This window comes from Sebastes umbrosus, chromosome 1, assembly GCF_015220745.1.
Source record: "Sebastes umbrosus isolate fSebUmb1 chromosome 1, fSebUmb1.pri, whole genome shotgun sequence".
NCBI lineage: Eukaryota > Metazoa > Chordata > Actinopteri > Perciformes > Sebastidae > Sebastes > Sebastes umbrosus.
The window spans coordinates 39,872,016-39,890,641 of NC_051269.1; the positions used below are offsets into that span (position 1 = coordinate 39,872,016).

At 41.1% G+C, this 18,626-nt stretch overlaps 1 protein-coding gene and 1 long non-coding RNA gene across 3 annotated transcripts in view; one reads left to right on the forward strand and one right to left on the reverse strand.

Annotated features, from left to right (window-relative positions):
- Positions 1 to 18,626, forward strand: part of LOC119496825 (contactin-4) — a 113,928-nt gene that overhangs the window by 60,904 nt on the left and 34,398 nt on the right. Inside the window, exons 3-9 of the mRNA XM_037784417.1 lie at positions 3,592 to 3,739; positions 6,681 to 6,804; positions 7,089 to 7,264; positions 9,269 to 9,364; positions 13,059 to 13,262; positions 13,788 to 13,890; positions 14,073 to 14,257. Coding sequence (XP_037640345.1) covers positions 3,679 to 3,739; positions 6,681 to 6,804; positions 7,089 to 7,264; positions 9,269 to 9,364; positions 13,059 to 13,262; positions 13,788 to 13,890; positions 14,073 to 14,257 — 949 coding nt within the window. The 5' untranslated portion in view covers positions 3,592 to 3,678. The remainder of the gene's footprint in view (positions 1 to 3,591; positions 3,740 to 6,680; positions 6,805 to 7,088; positions 7,265 to 9,268; positions 9,365 to 13,058; positions 13,263 to 13,787; positions 13,891 to 14,072; positions 14,258 to 18,626) is intronic.
- On the reverse strand, positions 842 to 3,614 carry LOC119496832. Of its 2 annotated transcripts, none has more exons than XR_005208826.1 (3): positions 3,487 to 3,614; positions 1,210 to 1,302; positions 842 to 1,063 (listed from the first exon to the last, which is right to left on the reverse strand). It is a non-coding gene; the product is annotated as an uncharacterized LOC119496832 (long non-coding RNA). The 2 variants fall into 2 exon arrangements; XR_005208824.1 differs by having other exon boundaries at positions 1,205 to 1,302.

The following is an 18,626-nucleotide window of genomic DNA, read 5'->3' on the forward strand; positions in this document are numbered from 1 at the left end:
TAAATGAACACGGGACACATGTTTGCGAGCAGACGAAAATAAAGTTGATCAGCTTGAAAGTGAAAGTGGACAGCTGACTACAGCGAACATAAATTAACATTGATCACTGGGCAGAGCACGTACGCTAATGACTAAAGGCTGCGGGGGCTTGTTAGACAACCTCTGCAGTGGACTGTAATGGTTCCCATATCCTCTCAATCCACTAAATACCAATGGCTGTAATTCCTCATTGAGCATCCTCGTATTGGCAAATGATCTGTCTCGGATTCACTTGCATGAATGAGTTATGTGGGTATTAATGTAGATATTACCTGGGAGTTATACGTCAAATGGTGCAATCCTGGTGCTGTGGAGTGGAGTAAATGCTTCTCATTACAAGCCTCTAAATCATTTAAATTCAAATTCAGGCTCAAGATGGCAAAGTCTGATCAATAAGAAGACCCTTCAATATGTATCAGTTCATGAAGTAGCTAATTGTAGCTGGCAGTCAAAACCATGAGAACGATTTCAAGATGCAGGTTTTGTAGTGTTTTCATCTCGAGTCTAATTTGACTCGTTCTGAGTTCGTCCGCTCACACAGCGCTTTGCGAGCGGGTCTGAATTTTAAAACATATTGATTTGGAATTACTTACAGGTGCTGGCCTATAACAGTATTGATTGCAGATAGGCGTTTTGACAAAATGTCTGGAAAACATTTCGCATCGATTTAAAGTTTTCTCGGAGCCCAAAGTAAAAGCCTTGCATCTATAACTGTAATTGCCATATGCAGCTTTGTATCATTCACCTATTCATCCAGCACATTAATCAACATATAGTTTTATATTTGGCTCTAAAGCGAAGCACGAGGCGGAGCAGTTTATTGAAAAAACATTTCATAGCTCACAGTCTCAAGTAGGTCACAAGAAAGTGGATTCTTCTTCTTGTTACATGGATAAAGTTTCCTCATTGGGTTTCTCCAGAAAAGGCCGATATATCATCCCAGTGAGTCGCATAAGGAAAGACATCAAGCAAATCTCCCCTTATTGATCCATCCCTCCATATTTGATTGAGACTTGTGACAAGACTGTGGGCAGGATGACAAACAAAAAGGCAGAAGGTTAAAAAAGGTGGAAACTAAATCAATAATGATGACTGACAAGATGAAGCTCTGATGATCAGTATTGTGTCCACTTAGAATAAATAATGGAGAGCAGAATAAATCTACTTCACTCCCTGTACGGCCAGTGCTTCTTCTTCCCTTCGTGATTAGTGATTCTTCCTGTTTTGTTGCATCCATCTGTCGGCAACAATTTACTACAGACTCTGAGACAGAAGAGGACAAAGAAAAGCTTTTTTATGAGAGCTCACAAAAGTTTTCCACAAATAAAACCATAATCCAGTTTTTACATTTGGGTGCATTTGTCTCACTTCTATCTGATGAGGATCCACAGTGTCAGAGTTAGAGAACCCCTGGTGTGGCAAACAGGCAACAACTGACCCACTACCAAAACTTGTTACTTTGGAATTTATGTTCTGCACTTCCTAAGATGTAGACCTAATTGATGTGTTTTCTGTTAATACAATGAAAATCAACTTACCGTTGCCGCGTGGCCCGCCGACCATTTTCTAATTCACCATGAAAATAAATTGATTCACAGTGGGATTTTTTTTTTTTTTTACTAATGTAAATAAGTATAAATAAAATGAAATATAGTTCCAGGGGAGGACAGAGGTCCAGGCTAATGCTGGATTCAATCAGGTAGACGGCAGAGAGACAACTCCTTCTGGACAACATGGTAAAAACAAACAAACAAACAGTCCGACGGAATGATAGGACGGCAAAACGGAACACGCATGATGATATGTTGCTATGGTGATGGAATAAAATATATTAAATATAATTATTTCATGTCTGCTATTTTATGTAATCGTTCTCGCAATTTATGTAGCTATAAAATGCAGCTGTTTCTTAATATTCTATTGCAAACTTAAACAACTTTCTCCAGTGTGAGAGAGCTACGTAACATCCGGTTGTAAATTCCATTGCAGAGGAGGACGGCTGAAATTTTAAATATTTTAACTTTTGACGGGTACCGTTACCGTTGCCTGTATTCTCTGGTGGCCTCATCTTATTTAACCTTCCTGCTCTCATCCACTAAAATGATATCCGGTTCGCCGTGAACCGCCTGCCTGATTTTTATGTGAATGCAGCATGAGCCCCGAATGTCCTCAAATCCTAGAAACGCCCCTGCGTACCTGTGCGGGGCTGCTGTGACTGGATTTGCTTCTTGGCAATATATATACTCTATATATATATATATACATATATATATATATGATTTATCTGTCATATAGGCCTAGTATTAATCCTTGTGTCAAGTTAATTTAGTGAATAATAACTTTAAAAGTCATTGAATATGAAAATATAGATTTTCAAAGAAAGATGAGTTATGGGCCTTTTAATGTTTATTAATGTTATCTGATAAGATAAAGATTAAATTTGTTTATTAACCGGCCCCTGCTGTCATTTTGCAGAAGTGGCCCCAGGCAAAACAAGTTGGGTATCCCTGGGTTATAACCAACAGTAATAATTTGGTTCACAGGGTGTACCAAACCAAAGAAAATCATGGAACAGAACATCCTGCACTGACTGGTTTGGGATGAATACATGTACGGTCACAACATATGAGATAATAGCATGTCACAATGTGTCAGGCTGTGCTGTTAAATGAACATCTTAGGGCCAGCGAAGACAAGCTGTGAACACAGGAATGACATAGTATGACGTTTTATAGTTGCTCAACCCGAGATGTGAAGCAACATTAGCACTCATTTGAAGTCATGTTGTGGCCACCTGATGAAGTCCAATCCTCCCTCTCCTCAGAGCTGAGGGGAACTGCCGAGTCCGCTGATAATTCTCTGTGGGTTCAATATTGATTATAGAAGCTTTCAACAACGGGCTCAGAAGTAATATCCAAACACCCCCTACGTGTCAGAATACTGCAACCAAAACAGCATAAACTGTATTATGTTACTTGTAATGTTATTTGACAAGGTTGGCCAAATTATAAAAGCTTCATTTTGTAGTTGTAAATCAACGGCAATAGTTCCTGGCACCGTGATCCCTGGAAGATGAGCCGTCTGTCTGTGTGTTTTGAAGTGGGTTGAATGAATCGCCCTCTCCTTCAGTTCAGTCTGTCTGCATTCATTAGCATTCCCTGTGATTTATACTGTGCATTAATACATCACACATTTTGCTAGAGTAAATATGTTGAACTAACAGTTTTTAGAGAGCTTAGCATTACCTTTGGCAGGCAGCTCTGCTCATCTGTTGCTGCTGCTGCTGCGAGCATTTTTTTTTTTTTGAATGCTTGACTTGCTCCTGGGAGATAGTGTAGCAGCGGTATGTATACACTAAATATCAGCTCCCCAGTATCAGCATAGCTGGTCCTTCAGCATGGGATCTTGGCTCGGCTTATTTGGTTGAATGAATTATTAATGGCTCACCGATTTTCCACAAGTTCCAGCTTGTTTTCTTTTTTTCTCGCTGTAGACGGCATCTCCTCATCTCCTCATATCCACACTGCTCATTTGCCCTCCTTTTTCTTCCAGAGCCAAACGGAGCAGCGTCTGCCCAGGAAATATTCTCCTCCACTCTCCGGACTGAATGGGAAGAAGGAGAATCTTTGACCTTGGAAAATGAAGATGTTGTTGCCATGGGAACTGTTAATCCTTCTGTCACTCAAAGAGTGCCTGGCTGGTGAGACGCCAAGTCAAGCCGCCTTTCATGACACACCTGATATGCATACATCTCCCTACAGGGAGGGTTTGCCTCTTTCTCATGCGTGTTTAGATTCTCATTTCAGTTGAAAGGGAATGATAGCAATCTCAGAAGGGATTATCATTTTAGTATTTTGTATGTGGGCAAAATTTGCATCGAGTTTTTAAAAAAAGAAGTTCAAAACATGACGAAATCTTTAGATGTCTCTTTAGTTTTAAAGAGCTTTGCAAAGAAACACAAAGGCAGATTTAGGGGTGTAGTTTTTGTTATTTAACAGGATGAAGCTGTCACAGGCGGGTAAAGTGAAACTGCCTTGTGTCATTCTATAAGATTTACTATTATAGTTAGATTTTTATCTCAATATTTAACTGCAGCCAGAGTTCTCTTCAGAACCCCTCTGATAAACGTGACTCACTGTCGGATTTACATTTGAACAGAGACTATACGAGAATTCACTCTCCTTGGTCTTTTTACGCCTCCCTATTTTATTATGCAATTTCCTTCCTTTATGTCCAACTGCTGCCACTTACATGAATTGTGGTAAGCACTATAAAAATCCAACACCAACTCTGTTCTTAACGCTAATTTATTCTGTACTCCGCTCTCAGCAACAGAGATCCGGCGCTCCTTTTCCGCTGAGAGTAAAGCAGAGTGACATTAGCCTTCGGTTCGCTAATATCTGTGTGAGCTACAGCTGAGGACTTAAAATCTCTCTAAGAGCTCTCACTTTATGTCTGGATGCGGTAACCCGTGCAGCCTAACACCGAGTGAGATTTAACGTTGACGGATATACTGTATACTGATCTTAAGCCAACCGTTTACAAGTCATCAAAAAAATACATTTAAATTTATACAGCATATGGAGTGGGGGTCTATTGTATTGTTATTTATGCTTCCATTTCCAGTGATTTAGCATCTCATCTCAAGTCAGCAGTTTCACTGGGGTATATCTATGCAGCCTGCAAACACGAGAGAAAAGAATGATATGCAAATAGCTGCACGTGCTGAACTACATACATCCATATATTCCCGCTGTTGAGCTCACATTTGCATGCATTCCCATGAAAACTAATTAAGTGTAATTTGCACGTGTGTGTGTGTGTTTATGTGTGCTAGTGGTCAGTCCAGGCAGTTGATGTGTTTACAGGGCAGGCCTGTTCTCAAGCATAGACACAAACCACCCTGATCGTTTCCCAGGTGAAATAGCCCCGGCTATTAAAGGCTCATTAATTTGTTTAATTTAAAGGACATCGCAACGAGGGTAGAAATGAAGCGCCTCCCTCAGAGGCTGGGGAAACAGGGCCCCTTACCTGAAGCAAAGACTCCCACTCTCATTAGGATGATGATGGCGATGATGATACAGGAGGGAGCACTCTTTGTCCTAGTCAAGGTTAGAGACAAAAAAGGAGCGCACAAAAAGAAAAAACATTTTCAAAAGCAACACCGGCGAGCGGCTCGGCGTATGGCACACGGTGTCGGGGGAAAGAGAGGGTGGACAGCAGTGTGTGAGTGTGCGTCCATTGAAGAAATGTTGGATTTCACGGGAGTAATTAGTGCAACATCGGTTAATTACTCCTGTGTATTGATCGTTTGGCTGGAGCTAACCAAGACAACAAGCTCGACTGAGCAGACACACATGCACAAACAACATGCATACATCCAACAGCTTCCTTATAATTAGATTATATTTAGAATAAGGCAATGCTCTGAGATTGCATCTCTCTTGTAAACACCTTAACCAAGTTATCCTATTTGCATTAAGATCATAATGTAATAAAGCGTAACTCAATTAGCCAGCTGGATTAATCTTTCGAATTACTCGTGGCATGTAATATAGCTTAAACCGTTTTCTGTCTGATCCTGTACGTGAGAGTTCACACAGTGAACTTTGTAAAGTGTGAGTTTGAATAAATAGCGGCAGATCTAGCGCTCAGTGAAACTCTTTTAATGATACTTAACACCACAAGTAATAAACTGCTGCATATTTATGTAGGCCAACCAGGAAGTTAGCATCGACCATGGGCCCCTCGACAAAAAGCCAATGCTATTTTTCCACTGTATTTTGGGTTACTGCAGAAAATAAGCTCTGTGGCAAACAAACGTTTCTGATACTCACACAGTTTGTTCAGCAAGATAATCTTCACAAATGAACACCGCTTTTATGATTTTTGAATCGTTAATGCAATCGACAAAAGTAAAAAGCTAACGTTATATACGGCTATAAACAAACTACACCGCGGTTGCTTGACTTCGACGTCACCACCACTAAGCTAAAGGCGGACCAGTGAGGACGTTTTGTAGTCTCATTTAGACATTTATTAGCAACCGCCTTTTTTAAGACACGTAAAAACATCAACATTCCTGAGTTGGGTATTTACTGACGAAAAGTGAGACGAAAAAGTGCAAAAATGCTAACTAATTTTGGGGTTTTAAGACTCAGTCCTGCAGAGGTTGTGTTAAAGTTTGCTGTGAATTGACCCATTTGCTAATTAATTAATAGGGTTCATAATTAAGTCCAATTTTTTTCTATTTTATTTCCTGTACCTGCGCTTCCATGTCAACCGTAACTTTAAAATAAAACAAAACCCTTGTATTAGTGTATTTATTTACGCCACTTAAATTACTTCTGTGAATAAGCATCATGTGTTGAGGGCTGCATAGAATATGCCGGTTAGCTAGTGTAGTACAGGGTTATCTTTAGTTAATTGCTCTCTCATCGCAGTGCATTATCTGCCTCGTGACATGTGCACAAGAGGGTTTATTAAATGCAGAATCCACTCAAAGAGCCGTGCTGGCAGCTAATTATATGGGCGTACGGTTAATATACAGTTTCCTGAGCGCTGAGTGATTTATTTTTGCATTAATTCAGTGTCACTTGCTCGGGACCGTTGTACAGCTGATGTGTTGTTCTCGCACACAGAGAATACGCGCCATGGTCCTGTCTTCACCCAGGAGCCCAGTGACAGTATTTTCCCCCTGAGCACTGATGATAAGCAGGTGTTTATTAATTGCAAAGCAAAGGGAAACCCACCTCCGCATTATAGGTAAGTGTTTAGACTGCTCTTTGACTGTCTATACCGTGAAACTATAGTGTGTAGCATCAGTGAATGTGTGGTACACAGTGCTCCGCTGAGCCGTTTATGACACCAGGCTGTGTTACTGTACCGGCTACATTTGCATTCCAGTCATGCAGTAGAAGAAGGAGGGTAATTACATTTTTAACCTTGTGGGATGTTTTCTGGATTTTCCTTTCCCAAAATATTCAATGGAAAGATGAAAATGAATCACAGCAACAGACCCCCAAATGTATTCTGTAATTTCTCTACAGGTGGAAAATGGATGGCAGAGAAATAAACACAGAGTCAGATCCACACTACAGCCTCGTGGAGGGGAACCTGTTGATCAATAATCCCCATGTCATCGATCACGGAGGAGTGTATCAGTGCATCACCGCCAACACATTCGGGACCGTTGTCAGCAGGGAGGCAAAAGTCCAGTTTGCATGTGAGTAGAGTCTTACTCTGATTATTCTGTACATACTGTTACTGACGTGAAATTGTGCTTTTTTTTTTCTTTGATTTGTTGTGATATTTTGCACGACTAAATAGAATACAAATTATTTAGAATAGGGCTGTAGCTAATGATTGTTTTCATCATCAGTTGGTTAATGAATCATTTGTTTTAATTGGTCTATGAATTATCAGAAAATTGTGGAAAATGTTCCCAGACCCCAAATATGGTCTTTTCTCAGACCAACAATCGAAAACAAAAAAAGGTGTAATGCAATAGAAGACTATTTTTGTCTGGACCATTGCAATTACAAATAAGAGTGCACATATTACGCACAGAAAACATGACAGCCGAAGGATTCTCAACATCCACAAAAGTGACTTCAACTAAAAAGTAACTTGGCAGTGTATTTACGCTGCTGTAATAATAATATCCAGCACCTCTTAAATCATTTCTGTTTCTTTCCGTTCTTTCTATTAGTGTAATTGTCTTTTTTGTACACTTTTGCACAGTTATGATTACAGACTCTCTCCACCTCCACACATTCATAATTTTCAGTGTAATTCCAAAAATGTATTTATTTTTTGCCAAAAAAAAGGGACAGAACACAATAAACTAAGTTATAGGTGCTAAATGCAAGATTGGGAGCATTTCTATTACCTCCACACGGCTCTCAACATGGTGATGGCTGAGCTGGAGGCTCACGGCTAACGGTGCTAGCAGCGCTAACAGACAAAACAACGGCAACGCCGCCGTCAGTGATGACGGCCTTATAAACTGTAACCGCCATATGAGCACGCTCAAATGCATGAGCATGCACTAAACGGCACATGTAGCCACTCTGGTCATCGTATAGAGCACTTTGATGAATTTGACTAACTTTCCGTTTTCTATAGATACCCCGATAATATCGTCATCATGAATTCTTTTGGCCGTGATATCATGACAGCCCTAGTCTGAAATGACTGTTGCATTTTCATACCAGCCTGTACTGACTGTAGACTGTATATAAGAAGTGGATTTAGTCACCGTGACATCACTCATTGGTTTGTGGCCTGACTTTTTGAAGTCTCGAGTTTGGCATTTTGGCCATAGCCATCTTGTTTTTTTGCCGTCGCCATCTTGGTGTTTTGGAACCAGAAGTGACACGAGAGGGCGGAACTAAGTACAACCGAACGCTGAATAAGACACTTTCAGACGACCAAAATGTTACAATTAAATTTCATGAACTGAAAACACACTGTGAAAAGGTTAAATTTCAAAGACGAAAACATGGACAACTCCCAGACCGGACAACGCCGTGGTAGCGACCTGTCAATCACAAGGTAGCCCCGCCCTAAAGCATCCCCTGCTTTATGGTCTATTTGACTCTAAATGGGACCATAGTTTACTAAATGAACATCATGCTGTATTGAAGAAGACTTGAAACTAGTGATTGAGACCATAAACTCATATTTACAATGTTTACTGAGGTAATAAATCAAGTGAGCAGTAGGCTCATTTTCTCATAGACTTCTATAGAATCGCCCCCTTTATGACCATTAGAAATTAGAGATGTCCGACCCGGAGGTTGCCGCCTGGCAGCACCAGTGGAACACATGAAGGAATGAGGACTGTATGTTTTGATTTCTTATCAGTGGAGTTGTGATTTGACTACTGCTGATATTTGCCGGATCCCTCCTGGGACTTGGTTGGTATTTGGGATTGATATGTCTTCCCACTGTTTATTCTCTCACACTGCACAGCAGCATTTAATTAAAGGTGAAAGTAATCTCTCCAGCTCGATTGGCGAGGGGAACTTCGATGCACCCTCCACCAGATCTCCTGCGCGTGCTGCAATATTAACAGGGGAACTCTTGGGTTTGACTTGTAAGCAACGTGAACAGACGGGGAAGTGTTCTGCAGAATGAAATGCCCTTCCCTGGATGTCACCTTTTTGTAAAGTTATTTAAGCTGAAAAGTTTTCTTTCTTTTTTTTTCAAATTTTATATTCAACAGTTCTGCAGAACTTCAGCAGGAAGTCGAGGAACACGGTGTCGGTGAGAGAGGGTCAAGCCGTGGTTCTGCTCTGCGGCCCTCCACCCCGTTACGGAGGTACGGCGCTCTGTGCTACTTCTTCTGCATTGTCTGCTCTAGTCTCACACTCCTGCTTGCCTCAGCAGTCTTTATTGTTCCTCACTCTGCTGCTTATTATCTCCCTGTAACACTGCTGTGTCTCTTTTGTTTTTTTATACCTTCCCACCTTCTCTTTCTGCTGCTCTTCCTTTCCAACTCCGACACACTGTTTTCCACTCACCTCTCCTTATCTGTCAGACGGAGGGGGAACTTTTTTATGATCAGCCACGGCTCTACCTGCCCAGAACCATGCCGTCACATCTATAGTTCATAGCCTCACACTTCTTAACCTTGAGCTCACTTTTCGCGCCCATATGATCTGTGACCACGCTGTCATCTATAAAGTCTCCAGTGCTCCACTTCCTCAACTGTCATTCTTTTTTTTTTTTCCTCCTCGGATGTGGGCAGGTTATCTGTGGGTAATAAAGTCTGCTGGTGGCTGCTGTGGCCGGGGGAGCGTTTATCCCGTGGCACAGCTGCGAGTCGGCTCATGTGTCTGTGTGCTGCTGATTAGCAGACCCTCAAAGTGGTCCGCACTCCTGCAGCCATTCGGTGCCCACCAGCGCAATTTCACGCCAGTGTACCAGCCTTTCTCTGCTCTCTGTTGCCAGCTGAATCCTACGGCCACGTGGGAATCCACACTTTAGCAATTCGCCCTCCAGCCTCCCCTCCCTCCCCCCTTTCAAAAGCCTCCATCTCTTTATTTTGCCTCTTAAACACAGCATTGTCACACATTTGATGGGATTTGCACGACACGATAATGCTAGCTTGAGGTGTTTTTAAAATTGAAAAATGGTGGGTTTTATTTTTTTGCCACATTATGTCAAAGCTTCTTTTAATGCTTGTTGATGCACCACTTGAGGAGTACGGTGGTGATGCGCCTTGGTAAAAGAGGGATCATTTGAAGCTTCTTTGAGCAATCAATAGGTAAGTGGTCTAAAAGGAGCCGTGCTGAGAGTTAAACTCTGTCAGAGGACATGAGATTATGTGCCTGCAAGTCCTCTGTTGCTGTGAGACTGCAGCTCTTAAACAGACCCAGTCTCTGATAGTTCCTAATCATGAAAGGTCTGTCAGTTTCTGCCCCGACTTTCCCCCATAATGATTTTAATTCACTGTTTTCCCTCAAGGAAGCGAGTGGGACTTTTTAACCGTCTGCCCAGTCAAAAGGGCTGACTGCAGAATGTCATATCTGATACAGGAGGGCTGCACTAATAGTCAAGTTCAGTCTGCCGTCCCTGCAGACGTCTCTGCCCCTCTCTCTCTCTCTCTCTTTCCCTCTCTCCCTCCCTCTCTCCCTTGCTGTGTATGTGTTTTACACTGCTGCATTGACATTCTCATCATTCCTTTCCATTCTTTGTTTTGACATGAAGCCTCCTCGTTAATCTGTGTGACAAGAGTTCGACTAGAGATCGAATAAAATAGATGTTACCTGCAAAATCTATAATACAACACACAATAAAGTAATGAGCACACATGTGACCTTGCATGCTAACTAGGGCTGTCAATAGATTAAAATAGTACATTGCGATTAATTGCAAATTAATCACACATTTATAAACAAATATGCTGCTTTATGCAAATGTATGTATATATTTATTATTTGAAATCAATTAAAACACTAAACAATGACAAATATTGTCCAGAAACCCTCACAGGTACTGCATTTAGCATAAAAAATATGCTCAAATCATAACATGGCAAACTGCAGCCCAACAGGCAACAACAGCTGTCAGTGTGTCAGTGTGCTGACTTGACTATGACTTGACCCAAACTGCATTTGATTATCACAAAGTGGGCATGTCTGTAAAGTAAACTTGTGGGTACCCATAGAACCCATTTACATTCACTGATCTGGAGGTCAGAGGTCAAGGGACCCCTTTGAAAATGGCCACGCCAGTTTTTCCTTGAGCGTTATTTAGCCTCTTTCATGACATACCAGTGGATTCCTCAGGTTTTCTAGATTCATATGATGCCAGTATCGTCACTCTAGAAACTGAGCCCGCTACAACCTTAAAAGTTGCAAGTTGCGTTAATGCGTTAAAGAAATGAGTGGCGTTAAAACGTCGTTGTGAATCCCGTCTTTGCTTGATTTTACTGTGATACCAGACTTGGTTCATAAATGGTTAAATATAAGGCAGCAGTTATTCTATGTTTTTCTTATTGTTGACAAATTATGTGAAAAGATCAAAACAAATTATGTCAAACTGGGTATTCAGACTGAAAACAGCTATGCGGTTAAAAAAAAAGTTCAAGGGGTTGATTTGGTGGGCGTGTTGTTTTAGGTACCAGTGAGAGAATAAAATACCATCGTTGAGTAACAGATCTAAGAGTTTAAAGGCCGATAAGATTCCAAAACACAGCACAGCGGTTTATACAAGACTAATTTTTAAAACAAATGACAATAATTGTATTCTCCGTTGCGACGATTGTGAGATAAACAGCAGAATTTTATTGTTCACTTTGCGTAGAAATCCATTATGAATGTAGGCTTGCACATATATGATTGCAGGAGGGCGTCGAGGTCAGTCTACTTCTTTACAGGTCGACCCTGCATTCTTTTGCTTGAGCCCTCTGTGTCAACAATCCTGCTGAGCAACACAGCGGTCCAATTGAAAAGAATGAGGGGGCTGCATTATTTTACACAGTCTGACTGCCTGAACTCAACCTTACTCCATCTCTCTATACTCTCCGACTTCCCGGCTCAGTCTGGCACTCAGTGCCGAGCCACTTCATTCTTACTGAAGACGTACGTCTTTAAAAATGAGTCACAAATATATACTTTTAGTTTTTCAAAGAAATGTAAGTCGTACATTTATTGTGGACTGTTTTCAGATGTAGACTAATACACATTTTGTGAACTTAAGAGTATCCACGTTAAGCAGAACGATGTTTGTTTCATTGACTCACCTACACTGCAGTGCCAATGTTAAAGGAGCAGTGTGTGGGATTCAGTGGCATCCAGCGGCGAGGTTGCAGACTGTAACCAACTGAATATCCCTCGGCGTGTGATACTTGCACGGCACCCTTTAGCGTCTGTATGAGACGCGCCACGCTTTCAAGTAACTACAAAATAAACTCATTTGCGTTACTATTAAGCGCTCAGAGAAAGTGGTCGGGGAAAGTGGCGACGTAGTTTTAAAAGTGAAAAAACACACACAGGGAAGAAGGGTTGGAGGGGAGGTGGACGGGTCGAACAAACACAGTGCTTTCATCCAGGAGACTGATGTCCATGTCCCATGTGAAACCAACAATGTGTTGTTTGTCTTTGTGTTGACAACGTTAAGTTTCATTTTCACTTTACAGACGTGATGAGAACGTGTTGTCCATCCACCACTGTGGCGGTATTGGGTAACTAGAGAAGCTTAGGACCCTCTAACTGCCATTAAGCGGGGCCTTTAAATAGGTAGGCGCTGGCTATGCAGGCAAAACTTTGCACACAATCAATTCATTGATGGTTTTGGTCTTCTCATGGGATTTGTTGACAAAAAGAAAAATATAAAATATCACCAGCCATATCATTTGAAGTCATCTTATACCCATATTTTTGGCAGAGAAAAAGATCATCATTTATTTGTAATAATATCTCTTCCGATGCCGGTCTTACTGTCATTTTGGAAATGTCACTGGAAGGTGTACCTGCTTTTTATTACCTGTTCTTTTCTTTTTTTTCCAGAGATCAAATATTCATGGGTTTTCAACGGACAGCGGAGCTTCCTGCAACAGGACGCCCGTCGTTTCATCTCCCAGAGGACGGGCAACTTGTACATAGCCAAAGTTGAAGCCTCGGACGCAGGGAACTACACGTGTGTGGTGAGAAACATGATGACCAACACCACAGTGATCAGCTCTCCAACCCCTGTGGTGGTGCGGAGAGACGGTAAGCATCCTCAGTTTCGCCTCTGCTGCCTCCTGGTTATCTCGCACACTGTCGGAGGGAGGGCGAGCCTGGGAGATAAATCGCTTGTCTTGAGCATGACACTGTTTTTGCTTTTGTTTACGAGCGAGGATTTTGCACCATCCCAAAGCCTCTGAACTATACAGGGTTATGTATTCGAGAAGCCCCTTCTATCTGCATGACGGCACATATTTACATAACCAGAAATGTAGTCTGCCCTGACAGAAATGCAAGCAGACACACACGCAGCAAGGAGCTTGCCACACATACTAAACCCCATCAGGACCATTTATGTGTACCACTTCAGATTTGAGCTGAGGCAGATATGTAATCCAAACTCATCCATCCGCTAAGCCAAACGCTGTTGTATGCGGCGCCAACACGCACGCTCGCTCTCTGCCAGTGTCATCTCGCGCCACGGCTCTTACATCCAATATGAATTACAGGAAACTGCATGTCCATGTTTTGTGTTTTGACTGATGTGATTTGCTTTTATCCTTCATGCAGTAGTGATGGGTGAATACGAGCCAAAGATTGAGGTTCAGTTTCCCGACACCCTCCACGTCTCTAAAGGATCATCAGTGAAGCTGGAATGCTTTGCCTTAGGAAAGTAAGTGTCAGAAACATTAGCACGCTGCAGCTCTACCCCCCTCTCATTGCATTGTCAAATTTATGAAGTGGCCAGACATCCTCTATTACGACAAACAGACCGACAAACATGGCCGCAGTCCTTCTGGTCAGTGTGAGCAGGAGCATGTGGCCAGCGTGACCTTTTGTATGTGACCTCTGCAGCCCTGTGCCTTCCATCTCATGGAGACGAGCTGATGGAAATCCACTCCCTGGCAAGATTAAAATCAACCACTCCAGTGGGGTTCTGGAAATTCCATATTTTCGCCCGGAGGATGCCGGTGTGTACGAGTGTGTAGCGGAAAACAGCAGAGGACGAAATGTTGCCAGAGGGCAACTTCTATTCCACAGTAAGAACCTGGTATACTTTTGCTTCCTGTTACATGGAGATCACTGCTCATCTGTTTCTCCTTAAAAGGTGCAATATGTAAGATCTGGCCCTGAAGGGAAATAACTCTGGATTCAGCTATTAGAGCATTCTACAACTTTCAGGACTTAATGATTTAAATAAGGGCTATTCAAGTGTTCGTACTGGGAAGTTGATTTACCTCAAAAAAAAAAATTCGCCGAGTTACAAATGTCTTTTCCCCAATGTAAGTCTATGGGAAAAAGTATTTTTGGGCCAAATGCCATCACCTGACAGACACGGAAGTTGTAAATCCACCGTTTGTCCACTACGAAAAATTGCTTCAAAGCCCGGCGCTCTTCCTGGGGGCTTGGTTAACACACATATGGCTTTGAATTTTGAGTATTCTCACCCTGCTGTTAGTTAGCAGTTGTAATAATTTATGAATTCATTTATGTAATAAAAATAAATTTAGATTTTATGGACTCAGTAGTAGAAGTGAAATGCTGCCCCCTATTTGATTGGACCAAGTGACCAGATTTTACACATTGCACCTTTAATGAGTACTATTTAATATCCACTGTCGTATTTGTATTTTTTGGAAAATTATCCAAAGTGTTTTATTATTTCTTCTATCTTAAGTAATTGAGTTATTTTGTCAGTATGAAAAACCTCATAATGCCAGGATAATCTGGAGTTCATTTGTGCTCATTGTCTGTGCTTTTTTTGTGATTGTGACGTTATCGTATCTCCCCCGGCACACTGACCACTTCTTTGAACCAGTGGCTTGAGGTAGAAAATGAGATGTCAGTATAGGTCTACCACCTCCATAGAATCAAAAGGAGCCAGCTGTCAGATTGTGAGCTTTGAAATGAGTCTCCCTCTACATCAGACAGTGAATGTTCACAACTGTCTTCTATAGGAGAGATGAGTGAAAGTCTCCACTGTTCCCGTCTGCCGAACGTGTTGATAAGGAACCGGGAGAGATGGATATCAGATCAGTCTGTAACTCTTTTGGTTTTACGTAGAACTTGTGTAAGCGCTGTTTTGATTCCGAGGCATCTAGTTTGACGTCAGTAGTGCCGAACATGAAGGCGTAAGGTTGTTGACACAAAGCGGTAGGGAACGCACACCAGGGCGAGTTTATTTGTGTAGCACATTTCATGCACAAATGCAATTCAAGGTGCTTTACATAATCCATTCAAAAGGAGATAAGCCATACAAAACCTCAAACTAACACATTCAAAAGATAAAAATCATTTAAAAGAAATTAAAATATATAAAGAATTTAAATAAATTAAAGTGCAAGGTTGAAATTAATTAGGGCCGATGGTTTTAGTCAAAGGCAACGGAGAACATAAAAGAGCCTGCATTTAAGGGTAATATCTAAAGTCGGGCCAAATTTGATATCTTCTGGAAGTTTATTCTAGTTCTGAGGTGCAAAGTAACTAAAATGCTGCTTCTCCGTGTTGAATCTGGAAGCCGAGAGGGACAGTCAGAGATGTATTGAGGTCCTAAACGACTGAGAGATTTATAGACAGGCTACAGTGATTAAAACTCTATTTTATGACTCACTGGAAGTTGGTGTTCACTTTTCTTTCTGAATGAGCAGAAGTTGTCTGAGAATAATTTTTTGTGAGATCTGAGGAGAGATCATTAATAGTCCAACCTGCTGGAGAAAAAAAATCCTGATCCTCTGACTCTTACTACACTATGATAGTATGCAGACTTGATTATTGATTTGATGTAGCTGTCAAAGTTTCTCTCTGAGTCCATGATTATACCAAAATGTATTTTTTTGTGTATTTATTTGGATCCACATTAGCTGTTACCGGGGCAACGGCTACTCTTCCTGGGATCAATAAAAAATTAATTACAACAACAATTCCATTTGATTATGTTAATCAAAAGTGAAAGTAATAAGCAATAGTAATATTACACACATGTGCATATACATGTACTTACAGTTATGAAAATAAAATAAAACAAGGTACAGTACTAGTTTGTAATATCCTACTATTCTTCCTATAAACTATGAAACCCTGTATCAGTCAGAATATCTTTAAATCTAAATCTATCACTAATTAGTAGTCTCCTCAACTGTTTTTAAAGGTAATCCTCTCAGGTATTTACTGATAAATGATGAAAATAAATATGGAACTGTAGCAGTAGTGATAAAGCTTCTTCTAGCTGGACTGAAAACTAGGCAGATAATGTACTAGTTTCTCCTGCTTTGGTATAATTTGCAAAAACTGAGTAGATTTTTATGATGTCAGACGTGATGGTGGAGAGAGTGCTGCTTTTAAAGGAGATAGGAGAAGCCAGTGTGATTGGCCCTTGATTGTTACCAGCATTTAACACACTCACTGATAATGTATGACAATTAATTCTTTATAAGCCCAACCTGTTGCCATACAGACATCTGCATATGAATGTAGAATCAGTAGGCAACGGGACAAGATTTTTGTATCGGAAGCGTTCTGGTTTCTGTTTGCAGTCCGAGTAGTATTGACCAATCACGTTTGAGCAGCCTTTGGTTGCATGCAGATAAACAGTCCGTGTGGAGAGCAAAAGAGGCAGAACGCATTGGCCAAAATGCAATCTTGGAACCCACCTGCTATCTTCTGACGACGATTTAGCTTTTTATTAACTATTACTATATAATAATAATTACTCTATAAACAGATATCTCCATATGAATGCAGATAAACGGTCGTAGACGTCATCTGTTAACTCTATTCTCGCGTCTGAAGTTGATAATCGGACTGTAAACAGTGACTGTGGCAGAGAAGAGGAAGTCTTGGCCCAGCGATACACTATACGGATATACACTGCTACACCGGAGCCCCAGTAACACAGTCCATTGTCCCCAGAGGCTAAAACGTTGTCAGACCGATAGCCGATGGGTTCTGAGATTGCCCCATTTGACTGCACTTTGTGCCCTGTGCCTTTGTTTACAAATGTAGAGCCCACAGTGTTGGTACTTCTTATATCAAGTCTATGCATTCCAGGTCAGATCATGCAAAGAGCAGAGGGAGTTACTTGTAGTTGATTGTGCGTTCAGGTTTTTCATGGGAAATTCAGCATTTCTGAAGGGTAATAAATTGAAGGAAATAGCACGGTTTTATTGAAAAATTAGGTTGTGGTGGGAAAGAGAAACTCCAAGAAGCAGACAAAAACTGAGCAAACCAAAAAAAAAAACATTTTGAAAGCTGCAATGAATTAGTAGGCAAAAAAGTGTATTAATTAATGAAAGCTACATAACTAAAATAGATCCTTCGAAAGAAAACAGGGCAGCTGTAAAATGAATAATGCCTAAATGAACAATATCTTAACTATATTTCAGAGCATCCAATAAGGAGGAAAAAGGATTTATGGTTTTGTACTCATTAAACTTGAACTTGACGAGCAATGAAGTGTGAAATCCCTGCAGGCTGCAACTGTTTTTTCATTGTTAAGACATTTACCTGTGTTGTAGTGAGACATCAGACATCATCTCCTCCCTCTTCCTTTCTGTCAGCTCTTCTCTCTCTCAGCTTTCTCACCTCTGATTGCAGGTATTGTGTAAACTGTATTTTCTGAGTTCTATTTTCTTTTGTCTTTTGGTTCATTGACCTCTGTTACTTTCATAATGCAGGGAAGAAATCTCAATTTTGAAATTGAAATGTTCTATATACAGGATTCAGAGCATTAATATAGTATCAAACAGTTATTTGCTATGTGAAGATACAGAGGAGTTATGTCTACCTGAGCAGAGAATGAAGTCTCTCTCCCTCTGTGTGTGTTGTAATCAGAGCTTCTCTGTGCTTTGTTGACATAGCCGGGCCGACCGTGCGTGCCTTTTAGTGCATGGGAGTGCTTATGAGTGTGCACCACTGGCTAGCTAATCGCATCATGGAAGCGTAGCCTCAGGTTAACACCGTTATCTCTTTCAGTACTGTTGCCATTGTTTGCACTGTTAGTGCCAAAGAGGATAAAAGCAAAGCGACAAAACTCTGGTGTTTTTTTGACGACAGCCACTGCCACCATTTTGGACTGAAAACACTAATTAGATTTATATTTTATTGTTCAACAGAGACCGTTTCGGTAGAATATGGCAATAGAATATAAATCATTTTGTTTGACTTTTGTACAGCACTTTTTAGGCAGACTTTTTACTGGCGTTCCGTAGTCGCTTTCAGTCCAAAATGGTGAAAGTGTAGCTCTGCTGTTGGCCGCTGATGTTGCAATGGAACAAACAATTGACTTTCACTTCTTGGCATTATACGTTCTTTGTTATCGCTGTTAGCACCAATAGCTGTTAGCCATCTCTATGTTGAGAGCCTTGTGGAGGCAATAGATATGTTCTGAATTCCTTATTCAGCACCCTTAAT